Raw genomic sequence first — 20,079 nt, 5'->3', positions numbered from 1 at the left:
CACATGCCTGTGATCCTGGCACTTGGGAGGCTGAGGCAGGAGGCTCACTGTGAGCTCAAGGCCAATCTCGGCTACATAGTGAGTTTACAACCAGCCTGAACTACATAATGAGACCATATCAAAAAACAAAACAAAACAAAAATTGAAGAACAAATATCGACACTTTATCTTTAAGTACAGTGCATTGTTGAGTTCCTTTTCCTACTTTTAATTCTGTATGTTTTGACGAATGCATGAGGACATTCCCACCATTAGAGTATCAGATATAGTAGTTTCCTTGCTCTAAAATTCCCTTCTTCTCTCCACAAACCACTGAAGCTTTTACCCGCTCTGTAGTTTTGCCTGCTACTTTTTTCATATGGTTGGAATTACACAGCATATGTAGCCTCTTCAGATCTTACTTAGCCATATGTGAAAGACTCTGTGTCTTTTCATGGTTCGTAGCTTCTTTCTTCTTATTATCACTGTATAATCCTTTGTGTGGATGTACCAATGTTTATCCATTTCATCCTGAACACCACCTTGGTTGCTTCCAAGGTTTGGCAGTTATGAATAACATGACTATAAATAGTCACATGTAGGTTTCTTCGTGTGGGTGTAAGTTTTCAATTCACTTGGGTAATTATGCTGGGGTAAGGTTTGTGGATTATGTAGTAAGACTGTTTAGTTTTGTAGGAACCTGCCAAGCTACCTTCCAAAGTGGCCACGCCGTCTTGCATTCCCACTAACATGATAGTGCCTGTTCTTTCGCTTTCTTGCCCCATTCGATGTCATTGTTTCAAAAAATGTTTTAAATTTTAACCATCTTAATTGGTGTGCAGTGGTATCTCTTGATGTTGGACATCTTTTCATATGCTGATATGCCATCTGCATGTTTTTGGTGGAATATCTGCTGAGATAGTTTGCCTGTTTTTCGTTTTTTTTTTTTAAAGGTTGGGTAATTTTCTTACCATTGAATTTTAAAGATTATTTGTACATTTTGGATACAAGTCTTTTGTTAGGTGTGTGTTTCACAGAATTTTCTCCCAGACTCTGCCTTTTTTTCCCCATTCTCTTAATAATTTCTTTTGCAGAGCAGAGGTTTTTAATAATGAAGTTTTCTTTTACAGATTGTGCTTTTGATGTTTCTTAAAACTCATTGAAATCCAAGTGTGCCAAGATTTTTACCTTTAGACGTTTAGAATTTTATGTCTACGTTTAGGTCTGTGATGCATTTTGATTCAGTTTTTGTATAGGATGTAAAGTCAGTGTCTGGGTTCATATTTTTACATGTGGCTGTCCAGGTGTTCCGGTACCCATGATTGAACAGCTGAAGCTTTCCTTGTTGCTCTGCCTTTGCCTCTTCGTTAGTGATAGGTTGACTATATGTTTTGTGGGTGTACTGTATTTCCTTCCTGATTGCTTTAAATTTATGTTTAATTTTTTTTATCTCTTGTAAATTAACTTGGGGATGGTGTGAGGAATGGACTTAAACAGTTCAGGTGAGTGCTTAGTGTCCACTAAGATAAGTGATGAATCTACACTGACATAATCACGGAAGGCCCATAGGTTACAGTATGGCTCATTTTTGTGTGTTCTGTGGGTTTTGACAGATGTGTAAAGATATGCATTCATCATTTTGGTATCACACAGAATATTTTCACTGCCCCTAGAATTCTCCTATTTGACACCCAAGTGTCTCCCTTCCCTGGTAACCACTGATCTTTTTTATTTTATTCTCTAGCTAGCTTTGCCTTTCTAAGAATGTATATTCAAAATCCTACAATATATGGATAGCCTTTTCACATTGGCTGCTTTTACTTAGTAATGATAATGTGTTCAAGCTTCCTTTATATCCTTCCGTGGCTGATAGCTCATTTCTTTTTAGCTGTGAATGATATTTCATTGTTTGGAGGTACCAGTTTATCCATTCATCTACTGTAGGACATTTTTGTTGCTTCCAAGTTTTGCAATTATGAATAACACTATTTAAATATCTGTATGTTGGGTGTTAAGTTTTCACCTCTTGCAGGTTGGGTAAATAGCAGAGTGTGATTGCTGGATTGAATGATTAAAGTGTTTAAGAAACTCAAGTGTATAAGAAACTGGGAAACTGCCTTCCAAAATGTCATTAGCAGTAAATTAGGGTTCCTGTTGCTCTACCCTTGCCAGCAATTGATGTTATTACCACTTTCTGTTTTATCTGTGGTAATAGATGTGTAGTAATAGTTCACTGTTTTAATTTGCATTACTTTGATGACATACCATGTGGAGAATTTTATGCTTACCTGCTATCTCTGTGTCTTTGGTGAAGACTTTGGCTCTTTTTAACTGGGTGGTTTGCTTACTGTTGAGTTTTAAGAGTTCCTTATGTATTTTGGTTTACAGTCCTTTATCAGCTGCATATTTGCAAATATTTTCTTTTAGTCTGTAGCTTGTCTTCTCATTCTTTTAAATCTATCAGTGTTTTACTGCTTTTTTCATCTATGCCTAGACATTTAAATTTATTAATTCATATTTTATCTCATTTCCATCATAAATGAGTTCTTCCATCATCTTCTGACACAGAGACCCATAGACATAATGGGATATATTTCTATGTAATGGATAATAATATATAAATATATATCTTATATATTACCTGAGATATATATATATATATACCTATATATAGTATATTTATATGTTTATGAAAGATACTGATTTTTGTGAGTTAATTATGCATCCTTTGTCTTTAGTGGAATTTTAATTTGAGAAAGCAGAAAAGTGAACTAGTATTTCACTTTGTTTTTCAATTATACTGACTAATAACTGAAATAATATTCACTTATTAATAGTCATATTAATCTATTAGATTGGAACAATATGTTATACAAAAGGCCACAACAACCTCCTCCATACTTTAATCCCATTATCCAGAGCTGAAAGACAATTATTTTTTAGTTATATACTGTCCTTTTTTCTAAGATACTGTTTTTTGTTATTAGATGTATACATAGAACCTCCATGTACTATCAGATATATTTTACCACTATAATCATGTAAATTATTGCTCTAAGTTTTTTATTAGACAATAAAGTAGTTAAATAGGCAAGTCAAAATTTATTGCTGTTCCCTCCATTTACAAAAATTGATCAACACACATATTAAAACATTAGTTTCGGGGCTGAGGATTTAGCTCAGTGGCATAAGTGCTGCCTTGCAAGTGCACAGTCATGAGTTTGATTCCTGGTATCAAAAAAAAATTAGTTTCATCCATCTTGTTTGTTTTTGATCCAAATCTACTTCTTAGCCTTATAATACAGGAGAACAAATATTTGTAGATGATGTTTGGATTGTTCTCAAAATACTTTCTCATGAATTGAAAGCTTGCCTTTGAGAATATTTGTGTTTGCCCTGCTTCAAAAATGTATAAGCCATGCTATTTTTCCTATAGCATTAGAATTTGTTCTTTTTGGAGAATGTTTTGATTGAAATCAGTGATTGACAGTTACTCTTTTTTTTTTTTGACAGTTATTCTTGAACTCTGCCTTTTTGTTAACAGAAAATATCAAGGTTTGAGATAATTTATTTTTTTCAGAATATATGTGCCTCTAATCCCAGCACTTTAGAGGCCGAGGTAGGAGGATTGCCACCAGTTCATGCCAGCCTGGGCTACATAGTGAGTTTGAGGCCAGCCTGGGCTACATAGTAAGTTCGCAGCTAGCTTGGACTACATTGCGAGACCCTGATTAAAAAAACTAAAAGAGAAAGAAAGAAAGCTTCATAAAGGATTTTAGGGTATTTCCTTTTATATATGAATCTATTCAGTCACAGTATAATTAATTAAAATAAAAGCATGCCCCCATTTGGCATGATAATTTAACAGGTGACATTTTCATTTTTCTTTCTTAGAATTTGAATAAAGGCAGAAAAATAATGTAAAAATGGTTTCTTTCTGAAAAAAGACCAGGCGGCCTATCCTACATTAAAACTAGAGATAAGCAACCCTCTGCTTTTCTTATACGTGCCTGCCCTGTGCCTGGCTGCCTGTCTTACCTACCTGATGTTGGGGTGGGGGTCTCAGGACCTGCCTGGGGGAGAAACAGTTCTGACCAGAGCAGCCCCCGGCTGTTTTACCCCAGCATTAGAGCACTGAAGCCCCACGACTTTTTCTGGACCTGTTTCTATCAGAAATTGTCCTCTTTGGGACCTGAATAAAGGACATGCTTGGGGAACAGATCCTCCCGAGCCCTAGATAGCCTGCTCTTCTGGATAGCAGCATATTAAGGAATGTATTAAAGTTAGGAAGCCACCGGGAGGGCTCACAGGGCTGGCGAGATTATGAATGTCATTAGTTTTGGTTATTATGTTGTGGATCACAACTGCTTAATGAGCTTTGGGACATTAAGCTAGGTAACCTCTCTAAACCCCATGACCTTGCCTTTGCAATAGAGTTAATGACAGGATCAATCTCAGATATTTGCCATGAAAACTAAACAGAGCAGAGTATACAGCTGAGGGTTCTTAGTGATAAGCCCTAGAATCTGGGTCTGACTGGCTTAAGCAGAGATTTGGAGTAGAAATAGGAAATTTCATCCTCACTGAAGGGGGGGAGAATCAGACTCAAAGGTTATACAGCTCTAAATTAGTCACAGGCATGACATACAAGCAATCTGGCCGGGGTAGTTGCGTTTTTCCTGAGTGCTGAATGCCGTAGGTCATGTTCCCTGCACTGGGGCTGCTATTAACATTGTCATCACTGCTGCTTTTGAAACTAACCCTGCTGCTGCTTCTTAAAATAAGTCTCTTTTGTCACTAGTTCTTTGTGTCACTTGCTCCTGATGGGTAGTCTCAGGCCAGTGATTCTGGGTTGCTTAGCCATGCTTGCTGTAGGGAGCCTGGGATAGAAAGTTTATGATAGCCATTCATGCAGGTCATGGGCTCTGCCTGCCACAAACACTTAGAAAAGTGGGAATTCCTAGAATTATGGTCAGGCGAAAAGATAACTTGATTACAAGTGAAAATACCTATTTTGTGTTCTAGCAACTTGATTTAATAAATGCATTGTAAGCTCATCAGTGTTTTTGACCCTGCATTTTTTTCAAATGAAGAATGAGAATAAATAATTTGTGCTTTTTAAAAAGTTTTTATTGATTACTACTATGCATGAGATTTTATTCTAAATTATTATATAGATAGTGATACAATATGCAAGGTCTTTGCCTTAAGGAGATAGTAGTTTAATGAGAAAGCCAGAAGAAAACAAGTAAGTGAAAATACAAACAATTAAACTTGTCATAAATTCTGTGAAGGAATCAAATAGTGAGATGGGAAGATGTTTCAGGCTTACACAGCTATAACAAGGGAGGCTTCTCTGAGATGATGATGTTTAAGAGAACAGCTGTCTGAGAGCTAGCAGAGGGAGCGCCTGAGGGCAGTGTGTGTGTGCAGACACCTGAGTGTGCCTAGATTGTGTGGACATGAGGGGAGCCTTCAGAAAGGTGGACAGCGTCTACGTCAGGCAGGGCCTCAGAGGCCTCGGAAAGAAGCCTGCAGTTGTGGTGCGTGAGGGACTCAAGTGTGTGCACGGCTGTGGTTATTTGGTCAGACCGGTGTGGTGGAGAATACAGCTGAAATCTGTCGAGGGGACTGTGATGGAGAATAAGCAACGTTTCTCAGCATTGCTCCTGTCTGATAACCTAGAGACTGATTTTAACTCCTAGGTTCTGTTACTTCGTGTGTGCATGTGTACATGCGCATGCACTTTGAAGTATGGGGGCTTAAACTCAGGGCTTGATGATGCCAGGCAAGTGCTCTACCGCTGAGCTACATTCCCACCCCTTAACATGCTTAGGTTCTTACAGCTGCTAATTTGTTCAAAGGCGTTAAATATCTTTCTTCTTTTTGTAGTACTGGGTATTGAACCCAAAGCTTTTGCCCTAAGCTACATCCCTTAAATTTAAAATACATTTATAATTTATAGTTACATTTTATTTATTTATTATGAGACAGGGTCTTACTAAGTTGCTGTATTGCCCATGCTGGGCTCCAACTTATGATCCTTCTGCCTCAGCCTCCCTGGGTGTTAGAATTACAGGTATATCCCACTATGCCCAGCTGAATTAATTAATTAATTTATTTATTGAGACAGGGTCTCTATATGCAGTTTGGGCTGGCCTTGAACTCGCAATGATCCTCCTGCCTCAGCCCTCTGAGTACCAGGATTATAGGAGTGAGCCACCATGCTTGACTTTATTTTTTTTTTAAGTAAGTTTCTTTAACAAAAATATATACCTATAGGGCCAGGGATACAGCTCAGTGGCACAGGTGCCTGTCTGGGAAAAGCAGGATCCTAAGTTTGATTCCTGGTACTAAAAAATAAAAAAGAATGAAAAAAAATACCTATATGTAATTATTACATGTCAGATTTTCTATTAATTTTATATATGTTTATTTTAGTGCTCTTCTTTTCAATGAAGTGAAGTATGTTACTACCCAGGAAGACATTCAGAACATAGAAAATACTGTGAAAGGAAAAGCAAATATAATATTTGCATATGTAAGAGCCATTGGAACTCCAGGTATTTATCAAGCTTTGCTTTTATCTTTGCTGTGCCTATGTGAGTAGGTTAAAGTACTTTAAGTAGAATACACACGCTTTAAGCATCTGTACTATTATGTCCTCTTTCTCTAAATGAGCAGCATAATACATATAGTTAGTGGTTGAATGAGAACTCATAATATAGTTAATGGTTGAAGAAGGTACTGACTACCTTAGACCTGTTTCCTGCTAATCAGTTGGAGTGTAACCTTGGACTAGCTACTTAATCGTAGTTTCCTAGTCCTTAAGATGGAGAGGATACCTTTCTCTTAGTTTTATTTTGGAAAGCACCATGAATTTCAGGAACTGAAGTGTTCTCTAGAATATTTTGTGGTTGCTGTATGTTAACTATTACTGTTTTTATTTCATTATAGTTCTCATGATACCTGGAATTATAGTTCCTAATATTTGATAAATATTATTGACTGACGGGCTTTCTTTTCTACTTTGTTTGTTGCTTAGAATGGTTTTTCTTGATTTTTTTTAAAAAGAATCTTTTGACAGCATCATCTGAGCATTAATACCTAAGTTTGTGGTAAAGAAGTTTATAAACATTTTATGACCAAATTATAGTTATGGTTTGTTTTAACTTTTTATCGGTACCAGGGATCAAACTCATGACCGCCTGCTTGCAAGGCAGGTGCTTATGCCGCTGAGCTAAATCCCAGCCGCTATAATTATGTTTTCAAGACTTTCATTCATTAATGGTTATAGTGTAACCATGTTAGCATGAAATGCTGTTAAAGATGTTTTAATAATTGTAAATGCTTTTAGGAAATAAATCATTTATTGAAAATCTCAATTTTTACACATGTAAAGCTTGCTGGCTGTCTTGTATGTTACTGACCATAATATACTTGGAAATAATATTTCACAGTTAGCCTGCTTTTATTTCCTTTTTAGAGTCCTTGATTGTTCTGTTTTCTCCAGAATTTCTAGTTGTAGTCTGTGAAAGGGATGAAGTAGGAGGGCTTACACTGCTACTGCTATCCCAGACTGTGAACTTCCTAATTTATGTTAATAGCACAGTCTGACTGTTTAGGTTTGTACTAGATTAGAAGAAGCAAAGGTAAAATAATGGAGAAAATTGGGTATCTGTGCAGTAATGCAGGCAAGAAGTGACAGTGGGTGATTGGGACCTAGTGGGTGAGTGGGTTAGCAATAGGGGTAGCAAAAAGTGTGAATTTCAGAAGTATTTTAGAGGTAAGGGAAAACAGAAGTTGCTGTGACATTGGATGCAGACTGAGAAATAGTGGAGACAAAAGTAGTGCTGAGATTTTGGTGTAAGATACTGGAAAAATGAAATGCTAATAACTGAGATAGAAAATATTGGAGATAGACTGGACTAGACACTTTGACATCATACTTGGGAAACGTCCACAAGACATCCAAGTGGGTGACACCTGACATCCAGCCAGCCAGCCAACATACATGGGTATCACTAGACTGCATTTTTATGTTGGGATGTAGACTAGTGATACAAACTGGAGAAATAAAACTATGAGACCAGAAGAAATCTCTGTGTGAGACTGGAAAGAGAAGACACAGTTGGAGCCATTAGACACTCCGGCATTTGCACACCAGTGAATTTCCATTTAATTTTTCAAGAAGTTAATTTTTGTCCAAACACACTCTTCTTTATGAGAAGCTAGAGAATAGCGTGTATTGATGATGAGAAATCCTGAGGGAGATGGCCTTGGCTGGGCATCTGTTCTCACTGATCCCTTATTTGAGGTGAATCACCCCTTACTGGGTGTGGAAATGCCAGCAGCTGTTTTACCTTCAGGAAAACAGCATGGCAAAGTGAGAGCCTTTTCCCTGGATCACAAACTGAGCAAATAACCGAACTGACAGTGGCTAAAGTCCCAACTGTTACTGCCACACTGGGATTCAGCTCCATCAGAACTTTGCTGTAACAGACCTGACTTTCTCCTTACCTCATCCCTCCAGACTACTCCTAGAGGTATTATTTAATCACCTGTTCCAGATGCAGCTGAAATGTTACATTGTGCTAGTTTTCTCAATTCAAGGAGGATGCAAAGTAACTCAGTAATGATCTGAGATTTATTATGTATTTTCAATAATTTAAAGTTTTTAACTGAAGTTACCCAAATTTAGGCAGTTAAGTGTAAAGATGGTCTTAACAAGCTATGGCCTGGAAGTCGTTTGCTCCTAAGGGCTTTGTAAAATTGGGGAACAGGTGCCTACATCCACACTATTGCTTTCCACTCCGTCTCTGGTTTCAACAGTTGACATCACATCAGATTTTCTTCTCACCTTCTCATTTCTGATTGCCCATCCGTGGGAACTTCTGTCAGTAACACTGCAGAGAGGTTTTTCAGGAGCTCTCCTTCCAGTCTGCCTTATTTTGAAGGTGGCTTCGTGGTCACCTTTGTCATCTCCCCTTTTATAATAGTCACTGGTCAGCACTTTAGGGACCCCTATGTGGGGTCTCTGTGGCTTGATCTGGGCTGAGCAGGCAGAAATGGACAGGTTTGTTTTTTCTAACCGCTCTTTAATCAGTTGATGGGTGATGATTAACTTGGGGAGCACCCTACATAGGAAATCTCGTTCCGTTGTGATGCCGGGCCCCTTCTTTCACCCTAGGCTAGAGCCATCTCACTACTGAAGCAGGCGTATATAGTTTTTGCATATATAGCCAAGGGAATTGAAATGTTCATTGCAGCATATTCATAAGACCAGGATGCAGAAACCGCTTCTGTCTGCCCTGAATTTGCAGGTACATGACAAGCAGTCATGAGTGTGTGATAGGAAAGCGCTAATTCTGGGAAGCAGAGCCCTGCAGACTTCCCAATCCCACCCCTTCTGCAACGTCTTGCTGAAGAACCTCTTCTGCTCTTTTACCTGTATCGAGAAAACTTTTTGTGGCAGAATGCATTCTTTTTGGCGGAGAGCCCTGGCAGGCAAGCAGACACCAGGTTCTGCTGACTCGAGGGCTCACCCCAGGAGCCACCTGTGGAGAGCAGGGGCTCTGGCTGGATGGGTGGACAGGCTTGTTGCCAGCCCTGTTCTTGGGGCAGAACCTAGGAGCATTGTGCCAGTGGAGAAGAGCCGCCACCAAGGATGCAGGAGGTCAGGTGCTCTGCCTTTGTTAGCTTCATGAAAGACCTGCTGAGCTCTGTCTCCATTTTGGGGTTCTGTGAGGAGGCTGGAGAGTCTGAAGTGGCATATGTGGAGTGAGGCCCAGAAATCTTTACTTTTTTTTTTTTTAACAACCATCAGGTGATTCTCTCATATCGCTAAATTTGGGAATGAGCAGAGCATCATATTTTTCAAGATTCTCTCCAGGGCAGCGAGACCCTTTGTGTTAGTGAAGAACCACTGACTTACTCAGACCTAGACTGAGAACAGAATGTGCCTCGTGCTATTCTGAGAAGCCAGTCAGCACAGAAGCCTCTTTTTTTTTGAGTATCCTATCCAGATTTATCCGGAGCATTCCCAGCTCTTTTAGGCTTGCAGCAAGGTTGAGGGTTGGCGCCTCATGTTTTGATGTCTGACGTAAAGGAGCCAGGAGCGAGAGAGGTGTCTGCTGGGATTTTTTTCCACATTCATCATCATCTTTCTGTCCAAATAGATGCCCTGTTTCAGTGACACAGGCGAATAGTAGCTTCTAGACCAAAACAGTTTTCTCTGGCAAGCTATTTTATAATACCATATAGGGCCATTTTGAGTTCTTTCAATTATTTCTAAGTTGCCTTCGTAGGCTTTAAGAGTCAGTAGAAACCTAAAATGTCCAGATGTTCATGTCTGAGCAAGGACCCAAAGGTATTGTTGGTGCTTTTAGAGTTTTAAGGAAGAGAGCAGGCACGCAAGTTAAGTGATGTTCAAATTGAGATGAGCACTGCCACTTGGGCATTATGCAGAGTGGTGTAGCACTTGCTGGTGACCCTTAGCAGTGTAGTTTCTGTAAAGTGGATGGAAGAAAACAATTTAAAATGATTATTTAAAATGAAATTTAAAACACCATAACTGCATAACAGAGTTGTTCAAAAAACATGGCGTTGTGCCCCGTGTGGGTCATCTATAAATAATGCTTTCTGAGCCGTCACAGTGTAAACTCTGAATATTCATCTGATAAGAATTAGAGTTGAGGCAATGGGAATTGGGTACATTTTTGGAGCTGTGTTTAGAGATGGAATTTGTTATCTTCCATAGTGGGAAATAAATAAGTGATAAACCTTTGTCTTTTTGTGTTTGTGTACAGTCTGACAAAAAAATGTGTACACTCTTCAAGAAAACAGTTTATTGAGTATTGTATAATTTATTGAGTTATTATGGTATTAATACAAGTTACCTTTGGCCTATACAATTATAAGAGGTGCTCAATGTGGTGGCCACGAGCCTGCAGACGTTCATCAGTGCGGCAAACTGCTGCCTGGGTAACCTTGGTCATTGCTGCCCGTGTGTTTTCAATTTCTTCTCTAAGGGCTGGCAGCGTAGTGGGTTTTCTGCGATATACAACATCCTGTAGGGTCCCCTATTCGCGGGTATTGCCATCTGCTGAGAAAACATCATACAAATATATATATATATATTTGCACCATTTAGACATTTAGAGATAAATACTAGAAGAAATAGTGAAAGAATTCAGAGATTCAAAGTGATTGTAAGTTGGTAAATGGAAATGGGAGAAAGGGTAGGTGAGTGGTTGGTTATTTGTTTATGGCTGCTTGATTGTTGTTGTTTTTTGCTGTTGTTTGTTTTCCTTTCTTCCTCTACTCTTCCATGGTCTGTCCTTCTTGATTCCTCAAATGTATCTGGTACAGTCACGATCACCATCTTCAGGCACTTCTGCAGAGTGCTGATCTGCTCCACCAACGGAGACTGCTGCATGGTGCCTGCCTGGCGCTCTTATTTGGTCTCCTTGATTCTACTTTCACGATGAACTAATATTGCCTGGATACAGAATTCTAGGTTCAAGTCATGTCCGTTGGAATTTTGAAAACGCTGTTCATTTTCTTCCATTTCCACGGCTGCAGTAGAGTCCCACAAACTAACCCCTCCTTTCTTCCCACCCCTCTCTTACTCAGAGCATAGAGCAGTCATGGAAGCAGCCTTTGTGTACGGGACCGTGTACCAGTTTGTTTTAACTACAGAAACTGGCGTTTTGGAAAGTATCGGGTAGGTATGAGAGCCACATGTTACCGATTTTGTTTTTTCCTGTTGGTTTATTTCACATTCTTAATCAGGGTTTGCATGGTACCCTCACAGCATGGGCTTATCTGAAGGAATTCCAAGCAGAGGTGAATTTGCGAATGAAACCTGAAATATCTATCACTGCTCTCATCTGTTCTGCTTCAGGGTGACAAGTACAGAAACAGCGTCAGACTGAGGTGACAGGGACAGGATGGTCAGCTTGAGATGGGATCCCATAAGTGGCCAAGTGAGGTATCAGGAATAGATTTCCTCAGATAGTGGGGGAAACAACAGCCTTCAGACTCAAGCTCCAGAAATTCTTTGTGAGAGTTATTTTTTAATTAAAAATTATTAGGACATGTTTTTAATGCAAAACAGTGATATTCACCTTGGGGGGTTGGGGATAACATGTCTTGATAATTTTCAGTTGCTTTGCTTCCTTGTCCCTTTCTTTCTCCCACTTTTAAACTCCTTTTACATCTTTTTTTTTTTTTTTTGGCATTTTCGTTTTTATTGGTACCGGGGATCGAACTCACGACTGCCTGCTTGCAAGGCAGGCACTTATGCCGTTGAGCTAGATCCCCAGCCCCTCCTTTTACATCTTTAAGAGACTACTTCCTAATCCTCTTTCCATATTTTGTTCATTTATGTATATTTTAGGTTTCTCATAGAAGAGATGTTTAACTTTCTGAATCAGGCTTATTCCATTTAGCATGGTGATCTTTAGTTTCATCTGCTTTCCTACAGATGATGTGATTTTATTCTTTATGGCTGAATAATATTCCATTGTGCATATACCACATTTTCTTTATCCAGTCATCTATTGACTGGCATGTAGGCTGTTTCTAGAGCTTAGCTATTGTGAATTACACCATTATAAATATCAGTATGCATGCATAACTACAATAGAATGTATTTAATTTTTTAGGAATATAACGGGGAATGGTATGGCTGATTAAATGATATTTCCACTTTTAGTTTTTTGAGGACTTTTCATACTTACCTATGTAGTAGCTCCACTCATCTGCCTTTCCACCAGCAATGGAGAAGGCTTCGTGTTTCCCAGTCTTACCAGCATCTGTCACCTCCTGTGTTTTCAATGTAGTCATTCTGACTGCCATGAAATGGAATCTCAGTGTAGTTTTGTTTTACATTTTCCTGGTGGATAAAAATGTTGAACATATTTTCATATACCTTTTTTAATTCTTTTGGTACCAGGAATCAAAATCAGGACCTCATGCTTGCCAGGCAGGGGCTGTGCCACTGAGCTGTATCCCCAGCCCTACACATACTTATTGGTCATTTGTACTTCATTTGAAAAGCGTCTGTTCAGTGCCTGTGCCCATTTTTATTGGATCATTTGTTTTGAGGATTACTTAATTTTTTTGAGTTCTTTTTCTGGACTATAGCTTTATGCTTTGTCAGAAAAGTAGCTAGCAAGAGTCTCCCATCCGATTCTGACAAGGGAGCAAACGCACACCCTGGAGAGAACACAGCCTTCTTTTCCACATGATCGTATTTCCCCTGTGTTTTCTTCCAGCAGGTTCAACATTTCTATTTTTATGTTTAGGACTTTGATCCACTTTGATTTGATTTTAGTACGTCGTGAGAGGTAGGCATCTAATTCCAGGCTTCTGTAAGTAGATACCCATTTGTAGGATCATCTGGAAAAAGAAGCATCTCTTTTTTCCAGGGTGTGTGTTTGCTCCCTCGTCAAAACCAGGTGGCTGAAGGTTCATGGGTTTGTTTCGTTGTTTTTATCGACGTGTCTTTTTCTGTATGTCAGTGCCGTGTTTTTGTTACTCTAGCTTTGTAGCGTAACCTGAAATCTGGTATTGTGATATCTCTTTGGTATTTTTACTCAGGATTGCTCTAGCTATTCTGGGTCTTCTTTTTGATTCCATATAAACTTTAAAGTTCTTTTTCTAGTCCTCTGGAGACTGTCATTGGAATTTCCATGGAAAGTGCATTAAAGTTATTATAGACCCTTTTTGGTAATATGGCCATGTTATCTTCTTTTTTATTTATTTACTTTTATCACTTATGTAACTTTTAAAATTATGTATTTGTGATACATAATAATTACATTAGTTTGGGGGAATTGGTATACATGCATATATATAATCTTGATAATTTTTGTTCTCCTTTATCTCGCATCATTCTCTCTAACATCTCTAGATCTCCTTCCCAATTTCCCCAAAAAAGTCTGTCTTCCTATTTTCTACCATCACTCCTTTATTTTGCTATTAAGTTACTTATATTTTACTTTTTCTCATGTCAGAGAAAACATGCAGTATTTAACTTAATATACGTGTTTGATGTCAGTTAACATTATGGTCTTAAGAGCCATTTATTTTCCTATAAATGTATCCTTCTTTACGACTAAATAATACTCCACAGTGCATATACATCACATTTTCTTTATCTGTTCATCTGTTGATGGGTATCTAGGCTATTTCCATACTCTAGCTGTTGTGCATTGCACTACTGTCAACACATGTGTTCGTGGATCACCGTAATATGCTGATTTTATCACACTTTTTGGAAAATACCCAGAAAAGTATAGCTGGGTCAAACGGAATTTCTGTGTTTTTAGTTTTATTTCTAGAGAGTGGTTACACTAATTAACATTCCCACCAAGAGAGTAGAATGGTTTGTTCTCCTCACAGCCTTGCCAGCATTAGCTACCTTGGAGTCCTTGATGAGAGCATTCTAACTGGAGTGAGATGCAGTCTCGGTGTTGTTTTGTTTTGCAAAAGATGCTGAGCACTTTGTCACATACTTCTTGGTATTGTGGCCACTTTAATGATACCAATTCTGCCAATTCAAAAACAAGGGCTGTCTTTGTATTTTCTAATGTCCTATTCAATTTTTTCCTTCAGAATTCTGTAATTTTCATTATAGGGATCTTTCACCTCCTTGGTTAGGCTGATTCCTAAGCATTGATTTGTATGTGAATGGAATTATTTCCAGCTGTTTTCTCAGTGAGTGGTATGACAACACTTAATTTTTATGTGTTGATTTTGTATCACGTTTGTGAGATTTTTGTTACTTTGTCATTCTAGCCCTAGGTGTATTTAAGTAGTGTTTGTTTTGTTTTTGTCTTTTTGAGATAGGGTTTCACCATGAAGTTCAGGCTGGCCTTGAACTCATTTTGTAGCCCAGGCTGTCCTCAAACACATGGTGATCCTCCTGCCTCAGCCTCCCAAGTTCTGGGATCACAGGTGTGTGTCAGCATGCCCAGCTAAGTACAGTTTTTTAAACAGAATGTTTTAACGTTTATTTTTCTTGTTTAGATTCTCATTTACAATTCTAGATAGAAAAAGTACTTTGCAGGGTTTTTGGCTGGGCCATTCTCTAGTTAAGTTTTTTCTTCCATTTAGTGCTTAAGGACACAAGCAATAACCAGTGTGCTTTAAAACCAAATTTGACTACAAACTGCCCTTCAGGAAAGTTAATCCAGAGCAAGGCAAAACAGTAATCAACCTTTTAATGCCAGGTGTCAGCTTTTAATGTGCCTGCTGACCTCGCAGGACATAGTAGTTATTTGATATCCTAGACATAATTGTTTAAGGCCCAGATGTTTTACAGCTCTGAAGATGTGGAGGCTGACGCACAGAAAACTGATGAAGTGAAATGATTTGGGTGTCAGAGTGAGGGAAGTAAAATGTTCTTATGAAGAAGTTACATTTTTATTGCCCTGTATACCATTAACCTGTGTGCCTCTTTCCAGGATTCTCTCCTTACAGACATTCTTCTGGTTCCCTCATTAATGACTTAAACATTCAATGCATGCTTACTGTATGAGAAATATGTTTCTAACAGTGTGAGAATTGTACTGACATTGCCATAAACCTTCCCTGAAGGTAGTCACTTGAGTTGCAAAAAAAAAAAAAGCAGTCGATAGACACCACCATTGTGCTGCTCTGTAGGCTGCGTGGTTCCCAGTGGAGAAAACCTTGTCTGTCTGACGGTCTGTCTTTCTGCCTGTATCTTTCTGCTCCCCTTCCCCTTTTTCCCTCTCTTGGATTTGAGAGTAAAACATGATATTATTCTAGTAGTCATATGACAATACTACCAGGGTTTTTTCCCCTTCAGGTTTCCCCATTTTTAAAATTGAATTGAAAATAGTTACCCTGTTCTGTTTACTTTTTTTTTTTGGCTTTTTCCTTTTTATTGGTACCGGGAATCGAACTCATGACTGCCTGCTTGCAAGGCAGGCGTTTATGCCGCTGAGCTAAATCCTCAGCCCCCTCTGTTTACTTTGGGCGTACTGCATTGGGGATGTTTGAATTGTCATTTCTTCATAAATAACAAGATGGTGAGGAGTCAGATCTGGACCTGATGTAACTGGGTAGGACCTTATGTTCCGAATACAGTGGTCCTGTGACCTCCCTTCTGGATAAAGTGGTTAACTATGACTGATTTTTCTCCTGATGGGGTGAAGTGAATACTTCCTTTATTTTTTTCATTGTTATATTCAGCTAATATTTATTGACTGCTTTATGTGTGCAGGGCGTTATTCTGGTTTCTGGGGCTGTACCATCGGATTAGATTAGTATATTGGTAACTATATCATGTTGGGCTGGAGTGTATTTGAAATTATGTATCCGTGAAGGGAGTATAAGATGGATAGTAAAGGATGCAGTATGCTGTAGAGGCACCAGTACTTTCTGCTACCTCTCCATTTTCCTTTTTTAATTTTTTAAATTTAAAACATTTTTTATTAGTATGGGATTTAGTACATGCAGGTAACACATTTTAAATATTTTTAAAAATTCCCTCCCTGTCCTTCCCCTCTTCATATTCCTTCTTAAAGAATCTGCGTTGTCCAAGAATGGTGTGTTACCCTTCGTATCCTCAGGTCACTGAGTTAAACCAGATGGGGCCCCTGACCTCAGGCCAGCAAGTCCACTGTTGAGCAGGTGAGATCCCGACTCCTCAGAGTCTGGCATTTGGTGCAGAGACACTGGGTTCTGCAGTTATCTGCAGCTGTCTTGCTCACAGGAATTTTTGCCCCATTACAGAAAAAGCAGCAAAGTGTCTTCGCAGACGGAGTTGGAAGCTGAAGAGTGTTAATGGCAAGGTGAAGGCCCCTGAGCTCTTGCTGTTTAGGCCACCGTATAAAATTCGTAGATTTCTATCATTATTTGTATTTTCTGATCATTATTTGAATTTTGTATAAAATTCGTAGATTTCTATCATTATTAGTATTTTCTGATCATTATTTGAATTTTGTATTCTGTGAGGTATTCTTCTAGACTTCACCTAAGTTCTCCTCACCTTGGTTTCTGTTACCTGCAAGCAGATAATCCCTGATTAAAGAACTTTCTCAGATTATTTTATAATTTCAGAGATTTTAACATGGAGTCCATTCTTAACTAGAATCTTCTTGCTGAGGATTTTCCTTTTAGTAGTATGTGACTGTTTTGGGATTCTCCAAAAGTTTTGTACTGACATTGAGCCTTAGGTGTATTACTGCTTTTATTTGAAATGTCCATTTTTTCCTGTCTTGAGGAATCCATTCTCTCCCTTTCTGTTTTTTGAATTTTTTTAAAAAATCTTTGTTGTATTTCCTTTCTTTTCCTTTCCAACCTGAGGCAGAATAGAATATCTCTTTGTTCCTCGTAACATTTTATATGTTATAGCACTAATAAACCACAATTTAATTGTTTTACTGACTATGTCTTCTTTAGTTTAAGCCCTTCAGGGATTTAAATTATATGATTTATCTTTATCTCTCATGGTTAGCATGGAATCTAAAAGACAGTTGGCATTAAGTGTATCTTTTAAGTGATTATTCCTCTGATCCATTGTAGTTAAATTTGAAATCAGTGAACCTTGAATATTTGATTTAAGTGTGTCTCAAGAATTAGAATAAATATTTTAAATATAAAATTTTGTAGTATTTTGCCAAACTCTACTAATAGCATATGGAGGTTTTTTTTACATGCTATTTTAATTTTGGCAAACCTTATTCTCACTGTAAGTTTATCTTTGTGTTCTCGTGTTGAAGAAAACTTGAATTATAAGCCATATTTGCTGAGCTTTGTAGTATTTTAGATATAAACTCACTAACTCCCACAAACTGTCACATAGTTCTAATTTTAAGGCCTGTTTATTTGAAACAGCTTTAGTCTTAAATTAAAACTAGAAGATTCATATAGGGTAACTATAGAAAAGCAAGTATATTTAAAAATAATCTCATTGTCTGCAAGATTACATCCTTTTATTGAAACAATTATGTAGGCCTATGTGTAACTTCCCCGAGAAGCTACCATACAAAAAAGGGTCCGGTAGAAAATTACCTACATGACTCATATGGTTTGAGCATATATAAAGTTTAATCTTCAATATTGTAGTAAGTTTTACAGCCTGAGTTCATCTTGTTCTAATATTATAATCTTACTAAAACAGTAATTCAGAATTATGAGACTTAATTATAATTTGTCTTTTTGAATGGTAGAAGGATTGTGCATTGAACTTCATTAAGTGGCTGACCCTGATTTTTAATTTGCAGCTCTGAGAATATAGAACACGCACATCTCTACTTTTTTCATTGTAAACTCGTCTCAGACCTAACTCAGCAGTGCAGAAGAACACTGATGGGTCAGCCATTGACCACGCTGAACATTCACGTGTTTGTTAAGACAATGAAAGCACCCCTGCTGGTATGTGTCGTTTTAATAGTGTGGATAACTTTGACTTAAAATGTATTAAATTTTTATTCACTGATGTGTTTCACTTAAATGAGTTATCTCTTTTTCCCACTGTCTTGCATATATTTATTTGATTATGTGAAGTTTAGGAGTAGTTCTCATTAAAGACAGAGTAGATGATAGACTCTTCTTAAAGTGATACTTTAATGCCTTGATTTATTGTCCCATAGCATTATATAAGCGAAATATTCTGTGGTAGTTAAAGGGACCTCTGGGACTCAATGAGTGCTCACAGATCACAGAGATCATTATTGTAGTTGAGAAGAGATCTCTTATACTTGTTTTGATCATTGTTTTAAAACTTGATATATATTACTGTTTTTTCAAATGAATTTTATTTCAAAGAGGAAAAAAAAAATAAAACAGAATTTCATCAATCAGGGGCAGCAATGGTACATACATGGTGCATTGTCATCCCCAAATCATTTACCCAGAGCACAAGACATCTGCATTCAATTGTCTGAACAATACCAGCACAAACTTACCTCTTCAGTGAACTCAGAGAAATCAGTAGTATAACTATCTTAACTATTTTTATATATGTATGTATGTATCCATATCCATATACATATGTTGTTTCTTTTAGCTTGTCACACTAGTGATACAATATGATGTTCACCTGTGTGTCTTACTTATTTCACTATGAGTAAGGTCTCAAGTTGTGTCCATTTATCTGTAAAAGTCTCCAGTTTATCTTTCTTTATGGCTGAGTAGTACCCCATTGTATAAAAATACCATATCTTTTTTTTATCTATTCCTCAGTAGATAGGCATTTAGATAGGCATTTCCAAGATCTAGCTATTACAAATTGTGCTGCTATAAACATGGGTGCACATATATTGCTGTGGTGTGATGTTTTTAATTCTTCTGGGAAAATACCCAGAAGAGAAGAGCCGGGTCAAATGGGACCTCTAATCCTAGTTTTTTTGAGGAATCTGCATACTGATTTCCACAGTGGTTGCACCAGTCTACACTCCAACCAACAGTAGAGTATAGATTCCCCTACCCCTCCAGCATTTGTTACTAGTTGATTTCTTGATAATAGTCATTCTTTCTGGAGTGAGGTTGAATTTCAGTGTTGGTTTAATTTGCATCTCTTGAGTGAACAGTGATGTTGAACATTTTTTCATTTGTTTATTTGTTGTTCGTATTTCTTCATTTGAGAAGTGTGTCTCATCCCAGATGCTCATTTTTGGATTAGGTCTTTAAATGTGGGAGGACTGATTTTCTTTTGAGTTCTTTATACGTTCTTGATAGTAATCATTTGTTTGAGGTAAAACTGGTGAACATTTTGTCCCACATTATGGGTTGTCTCTTCACTCTGTTAGTGGTTTCTCTTGCTGTGCAGAAGCTTTTTAACAGAATGTCTTTGTGACAGTCCCTGTGTAATCGGGGTTTTGTTTATAAAGTTTTTGCCTACACCAGTGTCTTCAAGAGTTTTACTACACTATCTTCCAGCAGATTTAATGTTTCTGTTTTAATATTAAGATCTTATGATTTAGATTTGATTTTAACTTAGTGCCTGGTGAAAGATATTGGTCCGTTTTTTTTTAAAATTTTATTTAATGAGAAAAAGGAAAAAAAGCAGAAAAACGGTACAAGTTATACAGAATTTCAGAAAAAAATAAACAGTAGGAAATC

The 20,079-nt window shown here is 37.8% G+C and overlaps 1 protein-coding gene across 5 annotated transcripts in view; it reads left to right on the top strand.

Annotated features, from left to right (window-relative positions):
- Txndc16 (thioredoxin domain containing 16) overlaps positions 1-20,079 on the top strand; it is an 89,804-nt gene that overhangs the window by 20,237 nt on the left and 49,488 nt on the right. For 4 of the 5 annotated variants that reach the window (XM_063247716.1, XM_005004540.4, XM_063247721.1 and 1 more), the window contains 3 exons: positions 6,421-6,542; positions 11,614-11,704; positions 18,240-18,390. In XM_063247716.1, the coding sequence (XP_063103786.1) occupies positions 6,421-6,542; positions 11,614-11,704; positions 18,240-18,390 (364 nt within the window). The remainder of the gene's footprint in view (positions 1-6,420; positions 6,543-11,613; positions 11,705-18,239; positions 18,391-20,079) is intronic. The other variant, XM_013154699.3, reaches the window with a different exon arrangement.

The sequence above is a fragment of the Cavia porcellus genome, unplaced genomic scaffold (assembly GCF_034190915.1).
Source record: "Cavia porcellus strain 051 isolate PalLab524CR breed Dunkin Hartley unplaced genomic scaffold, mCavPor4.1 scaffold_1, whole genome shotgun sequence".
In the NCBI taxonomy this organism is placed as follows: domain Eukaryota; kingdom Metazoa; phylum Chordata; class Mammalia; order Rodentia; family Caviidae; genus Cavia; species Cavia porcellus.
This window is presented reverse-complemented; position numbering and strand designations above follow the sequence as displayed.